The sequence below is a fragment of the Rhinoderma darwinii genome, chromosome 2 (genome assembly GCF_050947455.1).
Source record: "Rhinoderma darwinii isolate aRhiDar2 chromosome 2, aRhiDar2.hap1, whole genome shotgun sequence".
NCBI classification, from domain to species: Eukaryota; Metazoa; Chordata; class Amphibia; order Anura; family Rhinodermatidae; genus Rhinoderma; species Rhinoderma darwinii.
In genome coordinates this window covers 106,393,674-106,407,733 of record NC_134688.1, presented here as the reverse complement: position 1 = coordinate 106,407,733, position 14,060 = coordinate 106,393,674, and the positions used below count along the sequence as shown (strand labels likewise).

The 14,060-nt window shown below is 44.7% G+C and overlaps 2 protein-coding genes across 2 annotated transcripts in view; one reads left to right on the top strand and one right to left on the bottom strand.

Moving 5' to 3' along the window:
* The first annotated feature begins 3,287 nt into the window (after positions 1-3,287).
* On the top strand, positions 3,288-11,257 carry CCDC89 (coiled-coil domain containing 89). Its single transcript, XM_075850172.1, has 3 exons — positions 3,288-3,887; positions 6,724-7,194; positions 10,416-11,257. The coding sequence occupies exons 1-2, from the start codon at positions 3,336-3,338 to the stop codon at positions 7,144-7,146; spliced, it is 975 nt and encodes a 324-aa protein (XP_075706287.1). The 5' UTR covers positions 3,288-3,335; the 3' UTR covers positions 7,147-7,194; positions 10,416-11,257.
* A 1,725-nt stretch (positions 11,258-12,982) lies between these two features.
* MYO1A (myosin IA) overlaps positions 12,983-14,060 on the bottom strand; it is a 94,890-nt gene continuing 93,812 nt past the window's right edge. Inside the window, exon 29 of the mRNA XM_075850171.1 lies at positions 12,983-14,044. Within this exon, the coding sequence (XP_075706286.1) occupies positions 13,924-14,044 (121 nt within the window). The 3' untranslated portion in view covers positions 12,983-13,923. The remainder of the gene's footprint in view (positions 14,045-14,060) is intronic.

Sequence of the window (14,060 nt, the reverse complement as noted above, 5' to 3'; positions counted from 1 at the left end):
TGGGACTTAGTTCTTAAAGGGGTTATTCGGGGGACTAAAAATTGCTTTGCATTCATATTTTTATGGAAAAAGAAGTCACTTACTAATATACTTTGATTAAAAATTCAGTACTAAATGGTGTCGTTCAAACCCGGTGAACTGTTCCCGGAAGTCCTGGAGCTTTTCTAATATTGATGACGCGCCGAAACGGCCCCACGTGACTGTAGGCTTGCTTCCTGTGCTGTTCGTGCCGGCGTGTTATCAATGGCATGACCGCAAGGCGCTGTTAGGGTATGTTCACACGTAGTCAACCAAAACGTCTGAAAATCCAGAGCTGTTTTCAAGGGAAAACAGACCCTGCTTTTCAGACGTTTTTTACCAACTCGCATTTTTAGGGTATGTTCACACGGCGGGGGTCCGTAACGGCTGAAATTACGGGGATGTTTCAGCCTGAAAACATCCCCGTAATTTCAGCCGTACCGACATGTGCAGGCGCTTGAACGCCGCGTCAATTACGGCCGTAATTAGCGCTGCTATTCATTGGAGTCAATGAATAGCGGCTCCAATTACGGCCAAAGAAGTGACAGGTCACTTCTTCTACGCGGGCGTCTATTTACGCGCCGTCATTTGACAGCGGCGCGTAAATATACGCCTCGTGTGAACAGACAAACGTCTGCCCATTGCTTTCAATGGGCAGATGTTTGTCAGCGCTATTGAGGCGCTATTTTCGGGCGTAATTCGGGGCAAAAACGCCCGATTTACGTCCGTAAATAGGCCGTGTGAACATACCCTTACCAACTCATTTATTTACCAACTCGTTTTTGGAGCTGTTTTCATTGGAGTCTATGAGAAAACAGCTCCAAAAACGTCTGAAAGAAGTGTCCTGCACTTCTTTTGACGAGGCTGTATTTTTACGCGTCGTCGTTTGACAGCTGTCAAACGACGACGCGTAAATAACAGGTCGTCTGCACAGTACGTCGGCAAACCCATTCAAATGAATGGGCAGATGTTTGCCGACGTATTGTAGCCATATTTTCAGGCGTAAAACGAGGCATAATACGCCTCGTATACGTCTGAAATTTGGCCGTGTGAACATACCCTTAGGGTATGTTCACACGTAGTCAACCAAAACGTCTGAAAATCCAGAGCTGTTTTCAAGGGAAAACAGACCCTGCTTTTCAGACGTTTTTTAGGGTATGTTCACACGGCCTATTTACGGACGTAAATCGGGCGTTTTTGCCCCGAATTACGCCCGAAAATAGCGCCTCAATAGCGCTGACAAACATCTGCCCATTGAAAGCAATGGGCAGACGTTTGTCTGTTCACACGAGGCGTATATTTACGCGCCGCTGTCAAATGACGGCGCGTAAATAGACGCCCGCGTCAAAGAAGTGACCTGTCACTTCTTTGGCCGTAATTGGAGCCGCTATTCATTGACTCCAATGAATAGCAGCGCTAATTACGGCCGTAATTGACGCGGCGTTCAAGCGCCTGCACATGCCGGTACGGCTGAAATTACGGGGATGTTTTCAGGCTGAAACATCCCCGTAATTTCAGCCGTAACGGACCCCCGCCGTGTGAACATACCCTTACCAACTCGCATTTTTACCAACTCATTTTTTTACCAACTCGTTTTTGGAGCTGTTTTCATTGGAGTCTATGAGAAAACAGCTCCAAAAACGTCTGAAAGAAGTGTCCTGCACTTCTTTTGACGAGGCTGTATTTTTACGAGTCGTCGTTTGACAGCTGTCAAACGACGACGCGTAAATAACAGGTCGTCTGCACAGTACGTCGGCAAACCCATTCAAATGAATGGCCAGATGTTTGCCGACGTATTGCAGCCCTATTTTCAGACGTAAAACGAGGCATAATACGCCTCGTATACGTCTGAAATTTGGCCGTGTGAACATACCCTTACACTGCCTATTGGTGGAGTCCCAGAGCAAAAAATTAGCTTTGCTTTGCTCGGGACTTCAGCACTGCTCCTGAACGTCAGTGATTTCAGGGGTTTTGTATAGTTGTAGTTCCCGAGCAGACCATCAGTTGATGCTCTGCTCGGGGACTCCAGTATTGCTGCCAATAACGCTGATTGGTCACTGATTGGTCAGCGTCATACACTCCTCTGTACAACGCCCACTTGGTCTAAAGTAAAAACACGCCCAGTTGTCCATTAAGAAACTAATTAGCATAACGCTAATCGTTTTTCTAAATAAAAAGCACTGTTGTCACCTACATTATAGCGCCAATCTCCTTATGTAGGAGATAGGACACTTAGAGTCTCTTTAAACAAACAGGGCTGGGCCCCTATGGCAACCACTCTGTCTGCCTCTACGGCATGTACGACCTTGTGTATGATGGCACACGTACGGTGCCTTTGTACAGAAATGCTTCCAGGAGAGAATGCCTGCGTTATATGGTATGCATTGGAACATGCCACATATACACCTCAGTATGAAATCAGAGGGACATGTAAATATCTATTAGTCCTGTTTTATGGATACGCACAACATGGACCCATAATACGTCCATGTGCATGATCTAGGGTTGCCACCAGGCTGGTAGACCACTGGCACGGTAGGTATTTACACTGTTAGGCCAGGAAAAAAGAGCCCAGAGAGTCAAGGGCAAAGGAGGAGGAAGATTCACAGAATGTATCCAAACTAGTGCAAAGGAAAAGCGGAGAAGTTGCCCCTAGCAACCAGTTTTCCCTTTTTATTTTGCAGAGGTCCCTTGGAAAATGAAAGCAGAAACTTGATTGGTTGACATTGGAAATTACTCCACGTTTTTTTTGCCGCAGTTTTGGTCAATCTTCCTATTGTTTGTCTGAGGCTCCCAGACCTGAGAATATACGCTCAGTCCTTACTCAAACGTCACGTTTTTCACGTCCGAGTTTCCCCACACCGGTGTGACGTCATGCTCCCAAATCTACCCCGCGTTTTAACCATGTTGGGGGTATTTACACTTGCCGGTTTTGTGGTGTTTTTTGTTGCATGTGTAAACACACCCTGAAACTGGACAGTATTTTGGGGGGAAAATATGGCAACCCCAGCATAAGCTTTTAGGGATCTTTATGGATTTTCATGCGTTATGGTACAACATCCAGGCCTCTTATATAAGAACTAGTGCAGGAAACAAGTGGAGCAGTTGCTCATAGCAACGAAAATTTCTGCTTTCGTTTTTTCAGTGCGGGTTAGAAAATGAAAGAGTTGATCTGATTGGTTACTACTGGAAACTTACTCCAAATTTGTCTGTACTGGTTTCTGGACGCCTGGTAACGCCCATAACAACCAACAACGCGGTTACCATGGAGACGCGTGTGGCCCGCACAGGAACCATTGCACCGGGCACAGTGCAGAATGCCAGGGGAGTCCGGGGAAAATCCGGGCAGTACATCGGTGGGGAATGTCACCTCACTGCCCTGGGATGAGAAGAAGGAGATCGGGATGCTTAGGTCCCGGCTGGACGAGCAGTCACAGCTCATCTGCCTATTAAAGCGGCGGGCTGACGACACGCTGCTCCGCTGCCAGGGCCTGGAGAGGGACAACCAGGAGCGGGAGAGACGGAGCGCGGAGACCGAGGGGCTGCTGACGGCGGAGAGACGGCGGGGGGAACAGCTGGAGGAAAGATTTGGGATCCTGGCCGCCAACCACCAGGACATGATCCGCTTCAAAGACGAGTACAAGCGGCAGAACCAGGAGCTGCGGGCGGAGTGTCAGCGGCTGCGGGAGAACACGTACCCGGAGCTGCTGGAGAAGGAGCGGAACATCCAGGACCTGCGGGCCCAGCTACAGGCCACCAGCGCCGAGCTCCGGGATCATGAGAAGAGTCGGCGGGCAGAGATAGAGGAGCTGCGGGGGCGCAATGCCACCAGCACCGGGGAGAATCACACACTGACCCAGAGACTGCAGGCGAGTGACCCCCTGACACCCCCCCTCCCGTCTAATGACGTCACAAACGGGACGTAGACCTGATGGATATTCGAAGGCTACGTTCAGGCTATGTTCACACGCTTAACAAAATACGGAGCTGGTTACAAGGGAAAACAGCTCCCGATTTTCAGCCATTTTTTAAGCAACTAGCGTTTTTTGCGGCATTTTTTTACAGCTGTTTTTGGGTATGTGCATATACAAAATAAAAAACTACTGAAAATACGGAGCTGTTTTCAAAGGAAAACAGCTCCTGATTTTCAGACGTTTTTTAATCAAAGTCGCATTTTTCGCTGCGTTTTTAACGGCCGTTTTTGGAGCTGTTTGTCTATAGAGTCAATGAAAAACTGCTCCAAAAACGTCAGAAGAAGTGACATGCACTTCTTTTTCGCTGCCGTTTTTTTACGTGGCCATTTTGAAAAACGACCGCGTAAAAAAAGCCCTGCCGGAACAGAACGCCGTTTTCCCATTGAAATCAATGGGCAGATGTTTGGAGGCATGCTTCTGACTTTCCGCCCGGTTTTGGGCTGTTTACGGGCCAAAAAACTGCCGAAAACACTCCGTGTGAACATACCCTTTCTATGGAGTCAATGAAAAACGGCTCCAAAAATGCCTCAAGAAGTGACTTGCACTTCTTTTTACGAGGCGTTTTTTTACGCGGCCGTTTTTAAAAATGGCCGCATAAAAAAATGCCCATTGAAATTAAAGGGCAGATGTTTGGAGGCATTCAGCCCCCGCATTTTTAGCCCTTTTTCAGGGCATTTACGACCCGAAAAACGGCTGAAAATAGGTTGTGTGAACATACCCTTAGGCCTTATTTATACGAATGCTGCGCATCTCGGACGTGAAAAACTGCAGTTTTTCACGTCCGAGGTGCATCCGTGCTCAGCGCTGCGGGATGCGTTGTCACGCATCCACCATAGTTGAGAGTCTATGGAGGGATGTGTGATGCGTGAAAAGATAGGACATGTCCTATTTTCCCACGGACCCTTCACGCGGTCCGTTGAAACTACAGCTGTGTGAACGGTCACATTGAATAACATAGGTCCGTGGGACGGCCGCTGTTTCAACGGCCGACCCACGGACGTTTAACACGTTCGAGTAAATAAGCCCTAAAGGAGGTTTCCACCCAAATCTTCTTCTGACTGGTCATGAATATTTTGGATCTCTTCTAAGTAGGGGCCTCTGATCAGCCCCTGCCTGCTCCCAAATAAAAGGGGTTACTGATCATGGCTATTTACTAATGTATCCCCCGTCACAATTCTGCTCCCGCTGTCTTCTAGACCTTTTTTCATCCATGGCTCAGGGCAACTGGTTAGAGGCAAGTATTAGCCAAATCATACTGGGCTTGTAGCATACTGAGCAATATACAGAGGTCGGAGACTGAACATATATATTTAAAGTTGATCACTGAATCAGGGGACACTGGTCCCTGTTTCCCGAGCTCCAACACGTACGACGGCAGCGGTCGAGCATGCACGCTTCCGCTCCATGCAAAGTCTATGGGACAGACGGAAACAGCCGAGCAAAGCCGAAATACCCCTTTAAGATCGATTATCACCCTTGCCTGTCTTTCCAGAACTTTGTAATACCCAGTCTTAGTGACACTGAACGTTGTATCACATAGTAATGTCAGACATCGACTAGGGCACACAGTGCCAACTACATGGTGTGACCTTTCTGAGATCCTCCACTGTTCTTATGTAGATGTGACAATGGCATTGCCCAAACAATAGTGCTGATCGCACAGAAGTCCCGCACCGCTAGGATATGCGATCACTCCCCGATTGCTGGGTTCTATCCGCTGTATTTCAGCTGAACGCTAGAACGTAGTGGCTGCAGCGCTAGGAAAGCATTGTGCCCCTTTGGCTGCTGTTGGCTACGATTGACTCTTTTTCAGTGACCACATGGTCGGCCCATTATAGTCAATGGCGATCGTGCAGCCTCCGAAAAAAGACGAGCCGAAGGGAAGTGACTAGTGATCAGCGGAGGTCACAGCCTAACATGGCTCCAAATTGCACCGATGTGTGCTTCCGATTTTACACAGAGGCATGCAAAGATTTTCTTCTCACAGATTCACACCTATCAGGGTGTATTCATACGTGCAGGTTTTGATCAGGTTTTTTTATGCCATTTTTTAAGTCAAAACCAGGTGAGGCTCATAAACGGAGAGAAAGTATAAAGAACAGATACTTCTCCTCTTATTGAAATACACATCTGGTGTTGGCTTCAAAAACTGCATTAAGAAACCTGATCAAAACCTGCATATGTGAATACAGCCTTAGATACCAATACCACCGAAATAAAGGTTACTCAAATAAAATGCAACAATAATTCCCTGCTGACAAACCCTCACGTAGGCAAAGAGTGAAAAAAAAAATGTCTACAGACGTGCTACACGGATTGGTGGCGGAGTTATTATTATTTTCTTTGCATGTTGTGTCATTTGTTTTATGTGTGGTAGATGTTGTGCAGTGACACTAGACTGTTCTCATCTGTGTCCTGGTGTCCATTTATACCTGAAACCAGGACACCGTGCCGGATCTGTCATACGACCGATACCGCCGACTCCCAACAGATCACATTGACTTATAATGGGCTCCGTTGGGTATCGCAGTGGTATCCGTTGTTTTGACTCAGACATAATCCGGTAGAGGGAGGGAGTCCTGAGACCCAACAAAGCAACAGGAAAATAGCATTTGAGGTCATGGTTTCTAATCCTTACATTCTGGTATTAATATACTTTTTCAGTGACTTTCTATAAACTAGACGTACAACATATTGTGAAAATCGTTTGTCTGTTGTATCTGACTTTCAGCTTTCAGAGGAGACGTGTCACCACCTACAGCAGAAGTGGTCCCTCTTAGAGGACCTACAGAAAAACGAGCAGAAGGAAGCTGAAAAGAAGATGGCCGAGTTAAATAAAGAGAAGCAGGACCTCTTACACCTGTGCATGGAGCGAGGGCGTTCTCTACAAGAGCGCCAAAAAGAAGCCGCTGAAATTACTCATCGCCTGCAGAGTGCGGAGAAGGCACGGCGAGAAGCAGGAGAGCGCTATCAGAGGAACGTAACTGCTGTAGATGCTGATGCCAGAATAGTGGAGCTTAATACAAGACTGGTAGACCGTGAAAAAGAATTGGCGCAACAGAATCGAGAGTTTGAAGCATACAAAAAGCACAGCGGTGAACTGCTAGCCAAAGAGAGGGAGCTGAACGCCAAGCTCAGACATCTGATTGGCTGACAGTTTGACTATGACAGCATTGTGAAAAATAGCACAAAGGAAAAGCAGGTAAGATGCCCATCGCAACCAATCAGACAACTACTTTTGTTTTTCATCCTGCCTTAGAAAAATGACAGTTTCATTCTGATTGGTTGCTATGGGCAACACCGCCATTTGTATTTTCACTGGATTATATAAATTGTCCTTGCTGATTATGCCTGACTGCACATGTAGATGTTCTCCAGTTTGTATAGTTTTATATAGAACATTCCAAAATTCATAGTATGAAGCGTTTAAGGCCCTGTTCACATCATCCATTCAGCTTTTACATTGAAAAAGCTCTCGACGTACATGCTAAACATTGGGCCATTAGAGGCCGAAAGAGTATCCATCTGGTCTTTGTCGGGCTGGAATAAGTCGGTATACCTTTTTTTCAAGGATGGAATAGTGTAGTAGACTACATTCCTCCATCCCGCTGGATAACTAACTATATCGCATACGTCACAAGTATAGGGCCAACCTTAGGATAGATGGCGCCCCGTGCAAAATTATCTTTCGGCTACCCTACCCCATCATAAAAAAAATGCCCCATGAAAAAAGTATAACGCCCTATATAGTGCCCCCACACAGTATAATACCCCTTTAGTGCCCCCATACAGTATAATAATAATATTAAATAATATATTATAACAGTATTTTGTCATCAAATTGTGCCCACACAGTATTATGCCCCCATAGTGCCACACACAGTATATTGCCCCCTGTAGTACCGCTACACAGTATAATGTCCGCTTAGTGGCCCCCACACAGTATAATACCCCTTTAGTGCCCCCATACAGTATAATAATAATATTAAATAATACATTATAACAGTATTTTGTCATCTAATTGTGCCCACACAGTATTATGCCCCGATAGTGCCACACACAGTATATTGCCCCCTGTAGTACTGCTTCACAGTATAATGTCCGCTTAGTGGCCCCCACACAGTATAATGCCCCCCTCCCCTGGCTGCCACACACAGACCCCCCCTTGTAGATAATGCCCCCCTGTAGATTGTGCCATACAGCCTCCCTGTAAACAGTGCCATAATCCCCCACCTCCACCTTGTAGACAGTGCCATAATCCCCCACCTCCACCTTGTAGACAGTGCCATAATCCCCCACCTCCACTTTGTAGACAGTGCCATAATCCCCCACCTCCACCTTGTAGACAGTGCCATAATCCCCCACCTCCACCTTGTAGACAGTGCCATAATCCCCCACCTCCACTTTGTAGACAGTGCCATAATCCCCCACCTCCACCTTGAAGACAGTGCCATAATCCCCCACCTCCACCTTGTAGACAGTGCCATAATCCCCCACCTCCACCTTGTAGACAGTGCCATAATCCCCCACCTCCACTTTGTAGACAGTGCCATAATCCCCCACCTCCACCTTGTAGACAGTGCCATAATCCCCCACCTCCACCTTGTAGACAGTGCCATAATCCCCCACCTCCACCTTGTAGACAGTGCCATAATCCTCCACCTTGTAGACAGTGCCATAATCCCCCACCTCCACTTTGTAGACAGTGCCATAATCCCCCACCTCCACCTTGAAGACAGTGCCATAATCCCCCACCTCCACCTTGTAGACAGTGCCATAATCCCCCACCTCCACCTTGTAGACAGTGCCATAATCCCCCACCTCCACTTTGTAGACAGTGCCATAATCCCCCACCTCCACCTTGTAGACAGTGCCATAATCCCCCACCTCCACTTTGTAGACAGTGCCATAATCCCCCACCTCCACCTTGAAGACAGTGCCATAATCCCCCACCTCCACCTTGTAGACAGTGCCATAATCTCCCACCTCCACCTTGTAGACAGTGCCATAATCCCCCACCTCCACCTTGTAGACAGTGCCATAATCCCCCACCTCCACTTTGTAGACAGTGCCATAATCCCCCACCTCCACCTTGTAGACAGTGCCATAATCCCCCACCTCCACTTTGTAGACAGTGCCATAATCCCCCACCTCCACCTTGAAGACAGTGCCATAATCCCCCACCTCCACCTTGTAGACAGTGCCATAATCTCCCACCTCCACCTTGTAGACAGTGCCATAATCCCCCACCTCCACCTTGTAGACAGTGCCATAATCCCCCACCTCCACCTTGTAGACAGTGCCATAATCCCCCACCTCCACCTTGTAGACAGTGCCATAATCCCCCACCTCCACCTTGTAGACAGTGCCATAATCTCCCACCTCCACCTTGTAGACAGTGCCATAATCCCCCACCTCCACCTTGTAGACAGTGCCATAATCCCCCACCTCCACTTTGTAGACAGTGCCATAATCCCCCACCTCCACCTTGTACAGTGCCATAATCCCCCACCTCCACCTTGTAGACAGTGCCATAATCCCCCACCTCCACCTTGTAGACAGTGCCATAATCCCCCACCTCCACCTTGTAGACAGTGCTCCCAAACAAAAAGTAATATCCTAAGGAAAGACTGGGGTCGACTAGGGCATTTACCAACAATTATTGAATTTCAGAATATGCCAGGGATGGTTTACAGGAAAGGTAAAACAATTAAAATTTGTCTAGTCAAGGCTGATATTGGGTCCAGAAATAAGATCCAGACAGTTTTGGCTCCTCCTAAGCAGGGTTGTTATCCTTGCTTATGCTCTAACATCTGTAATAATATTAACACGGGGAATAGCTTTGATCATCAACAGACAGGCAAAACAATGAGAATCAATGGATTTTTAACTTGTCATACATCTTTTGCCATCTACCTATTGAGATGTCCTTGTGGTTTGCACTATGTTGGTGAGACCACCACAGAAGTGACCATAAGGATGAGGAGCCACAAATCAAATATCAACACAAAAGGACGTGATTTTCCAGTTTACAGACATTTTCTGGAACATAAACATGGGGTTTCACGATTACGATTCAGAATCATATCTTCGGTACCCCAAGTGAGACGGGGTGGTAATAGGGAGTTGGCACTCAAAAGGAAAGAGATGGAGTGGATATATGGGCTGGAGAACATGTCGCCCAAAGGATTAAATATAAAAAATCCATATGGTCCACATATCTAGAATGGGGGGGGGGGGGGGTAACTTGCCTTAGTCCTGAGGATTATTGTCTGTATGTGATCGTTATAGTATAGTTAGTTTATATACATGTAGGAATTTGAGTCTTATCTTGACTTTTTTCCAGGTGTATTTTTATGGTATATCCTGTATGTATTTATCCATATATTGTGTGGATTAATCACCTGTCTTTTTTTTCCACAGATAATCACTTATTGTGAAGCAAATTGGACGTTTGTTGCAAGGGAGCAGAGGACGTTGATTTCTTTGTATGGTATTCTCCAACAAATGGGGCATTATGTCGTTTTTCACCCCCCTTTTTTAAACTATGAGGACACATGATTGCTAATTATGCGGACATATGATTGCTGTGCAAAGAGAAGTTTATTTCTTTGAACAAGTATATGTGGTAACCAATGAGGTCATGATACGTACCAGCGTAATTGATTTACGTTTACTCCTTAAATTCCTTAGGGTTTTGTACTATCGAAATCTCTAGATTTAGAGCTGATATTATTCACTGCATTGACAGTCTGGATGGACTACCTGGGTTGGGGACATAGTTTCTGTTATGTATCTTCCTTTTCATTGGTTCCGCTTTATGGGGCTATCCCTACAGTGTTTTGTATTTTTTTTACGAACATCTCAGTCCTAGTTATGACACATATGTCATGCTCCACCTATTTCGATGGAATATTCTTTGCAGTGATTGTCCTCCTATTCCGAATAATGTAAGTAGAGTGAGGAAATTAGCGTCGTAGTTAGCGCAAGCTCAGAACTGCTGGAATTTGCGGTGGTTCCTCTATGACCTGATGCGGTTCATCTAGCCGACCTTCCGGTCTGGGCGCCATCTCGGAGCATGCGCGGTGGATGCGTGCGGACGCCACGATTTTTGAGCCTCTTAACTCGGTACTGTACTATTCTGAAACTATGTATGTACATTCTGCCCCTTTCCAATTATGTCCTGATTGCTGATTATACAGCTTTAGGCCCCATGCACACGACCGTGCCCGCAATCACGGGCACGGCCGGCCGCTGACTGACAGCCGCATTTTCGGGCCGTGCTCCCATACAAAGTATGGGAGCACGGCCCGCAAAATGCGAAAGAACGGACATGTTCCATAATTCCCGGAACATTTCCACGGCACTGACACCCTTCCGTAGTGCTACGGAAAGGTGTCAGTGTTCAATGAAAGTGAATGGCTCCATTTTTGCTGTCGTTTGCATGGGGCCTTACAGTTGTTCAGTCTATATTTATATGATTCAATTGTCATATGGTGTTTTACTATGTATTATGTACACTTCATATCACCGACTCTGTAGATGGTTAAAAAAAAATGTAGATTTTGTATCTGTATTTATTAATTATAGATTTAACAAGTATTGATTAATTACTGTATGTACTTCCCATATAAACTTGACACTTTGCACTGTGTGGTAGCTTGAGAAAGGTTCTGTCTTGAACCGAAATGTCGCTCACTTGACGTGAATAAAACAACCATTTTTCATCTTCATTGAAGTCCTTGTGCCGTTCCTTTGTCCTATGTTTTTTTTCTACAAATTCATTGGGGAAGTGATTTATCCTCTGGTAACATGCACATGGCCTAATATTTAGCTGTGTTGGAGTGCTATGTTCAATTGTGTTTGGACTGTATGTATATATATATATATATATATATATACATATATATATATATATATATATATATATATGTAGCTATGACGAACATAATAGAATAACTGAATAGAGAAAATCAACACAAACACGGGTAAAACATACGAACTCCATGCAAATGTTTCCCTGCATTGGATTTAAATCTGAGTCCTCGGTGCTGCAAAGTGCCAGTGCTACCAACCGGGCCGCCATGATGCCCAGCCATCCTCCGTTATGTCTGTGTAGTTCTGCTATTCTGTTGTGAGCGTCTTGGATGTTCCTCTGGGATACTGTGTGAGGAGTCGGTGACTGGCCATTGGCTGAATAACTTACGGACTTGTTACTTTATCACACAGGTTATGTGGATGGCAGATAATGTTGCTTTGTAAGTATATGCTGTAACAATTTACGGTGTTATCTAATACTACATTTCGGTAAAAGACCATTTATTGTGAAAAATAAGCAGTAATAGGGGGCGTCATATATCACTGCTCATTTAAAGGCTACGCCTAAGGAGGGCAATTTATTATTTATTTTTTTAATAAAAAGGTTAGTCCGTGTGATTAGTACAACTTTCTAAATAATTTTTTATTAAAAATTATTTTTACTTTTTTAGATACAACTGCTCTGTACTCTCTATACAGAACAGCTGTATCTTTCGCTAAATCCTGCTCTCGTCAGGTCCGCGGATGGATGGAGATGAAGCAGAGTTAAATTTGTCTTTTAAAGGCCCTTTACATGGGCCAATTATTGGGCAAACGAGCTTTCATATGAATGCTCGTTCCCGATCATTGCCCTGTGTAAACAGAGCAACGATTATCAGATGAACGCTCGTTCATCGGCTGATCGTATCGTTTATGCATCAGAAAATATTGTTGTCGGCAGCACATCACAATCACTGAAATGCAACCGTATTACAGCTGTCTGAAAGCGTCCCTTAAGATAATGTAGTACTTGTAGTGCTAGAAATACATCATAATGTCATAGGAAGTTTTGCCAAATGCCAAGATCAGCTCTGGTCCCTGCTTAATAACCAACGTTCTTCAACACTCAGTTATGGTTACACACAAAATATAAAAACTTCAAATACCAAAAAATAAACACCTATGAGCCATGTTCAAAGTTTATTAACTGTATATTTGGTATATTTCCAAGGGACTTTGGACAAAACAGCTTATTTTATTGACCGTTTTGCACATTAAGTGCTTCTCCATCCAACAATTCAGAAACATATTGCTCCCTTGGATGCTCTTGCCTATATCATTGTCTTCAGATTTATCCTCAGACCTTGTATACAAACTTTTCCAAATGATTCATAAAAAAAAATTAAAACGTACGTTCCAGAATCTTGACTACTGTCCTCAGGCAGACTGTCATAATAATTCAAAGAAAGATGAGATTTGTGCCTAAAATTCCTAAGGCCCGGTGAAAGACATTACACAGTGTGAAGGCATTGATACCCGTACATATTCAATCTTTGTAGCTGGGGCCTCCCAAAAACTTGTTTAATCAAATAAAATTATGTGTTAATAAGTCAAAGTAAAGTGATGCTATTATTTTTCAGCGCCGAATGCTTATGTACATTAACGATAAAATATATTAAATTCAATTGATATATTTATAGGATAGGGTTTTAATTTAAGGCAAGAGGGGATTTGGTGAGAGTATAAGCAGCTAATGATTTCAAGATGAGCTAATGAAGGGTTTTCTGTACCCAGAAATAAATTACATTACGTTGTATGGGAAAAAAGGACCTTGGTGCCCATAGTAACCAATAAGATATACAATCAGATAGTTGGTTGCTTATGGGAAGTCTTCCTAGGAGGCCCGATATGTATAATGATTCAATGCAGAAAGTAATCCTGAATTAGCAAACAGAAAGACATCTTCAGATAGAGACATTGGTTCCTTGTAGATTCCTTCTAATTTATTTCCCAGCCTGAAGCTGACTTTAATAAGCCAAGGATTGAAATGTTACATATTCACATCAACACATCTCCCTTGTATGTTAAACCTGAAGGCAACTTCTGGACAAGCAAGTTCCTCTAGACTTGGTCACTACACGAAGACTTCTAGTCTTTGACTTCCTTTCTTCTTGAACACGGGGCCTTTTCCATTTTGTCCAGGTGATTCAATTAATTTAACCACCACTGGATCTTTCTTGAATTTCACTGAAAACCTAAAAAAGAGCATAG

Bases quoted from the DNA above. Each gene is read 5' to 3' on its own strand.
- CCDC89 (XM_075850172.1), top strand. From the start codon at position 3,336: ATGCCAGGGGAGTCCGGGGAAAATCCGGGCAGTACATCGGTGGGGAAT. The intron at 3,888-6,723 runs GCGAGTGACCCC...TCTGACTTTCAG, and splicing joins CACTGACCCAGAGACTGCAG to CTTTCAGAGGAGACGTGTCA.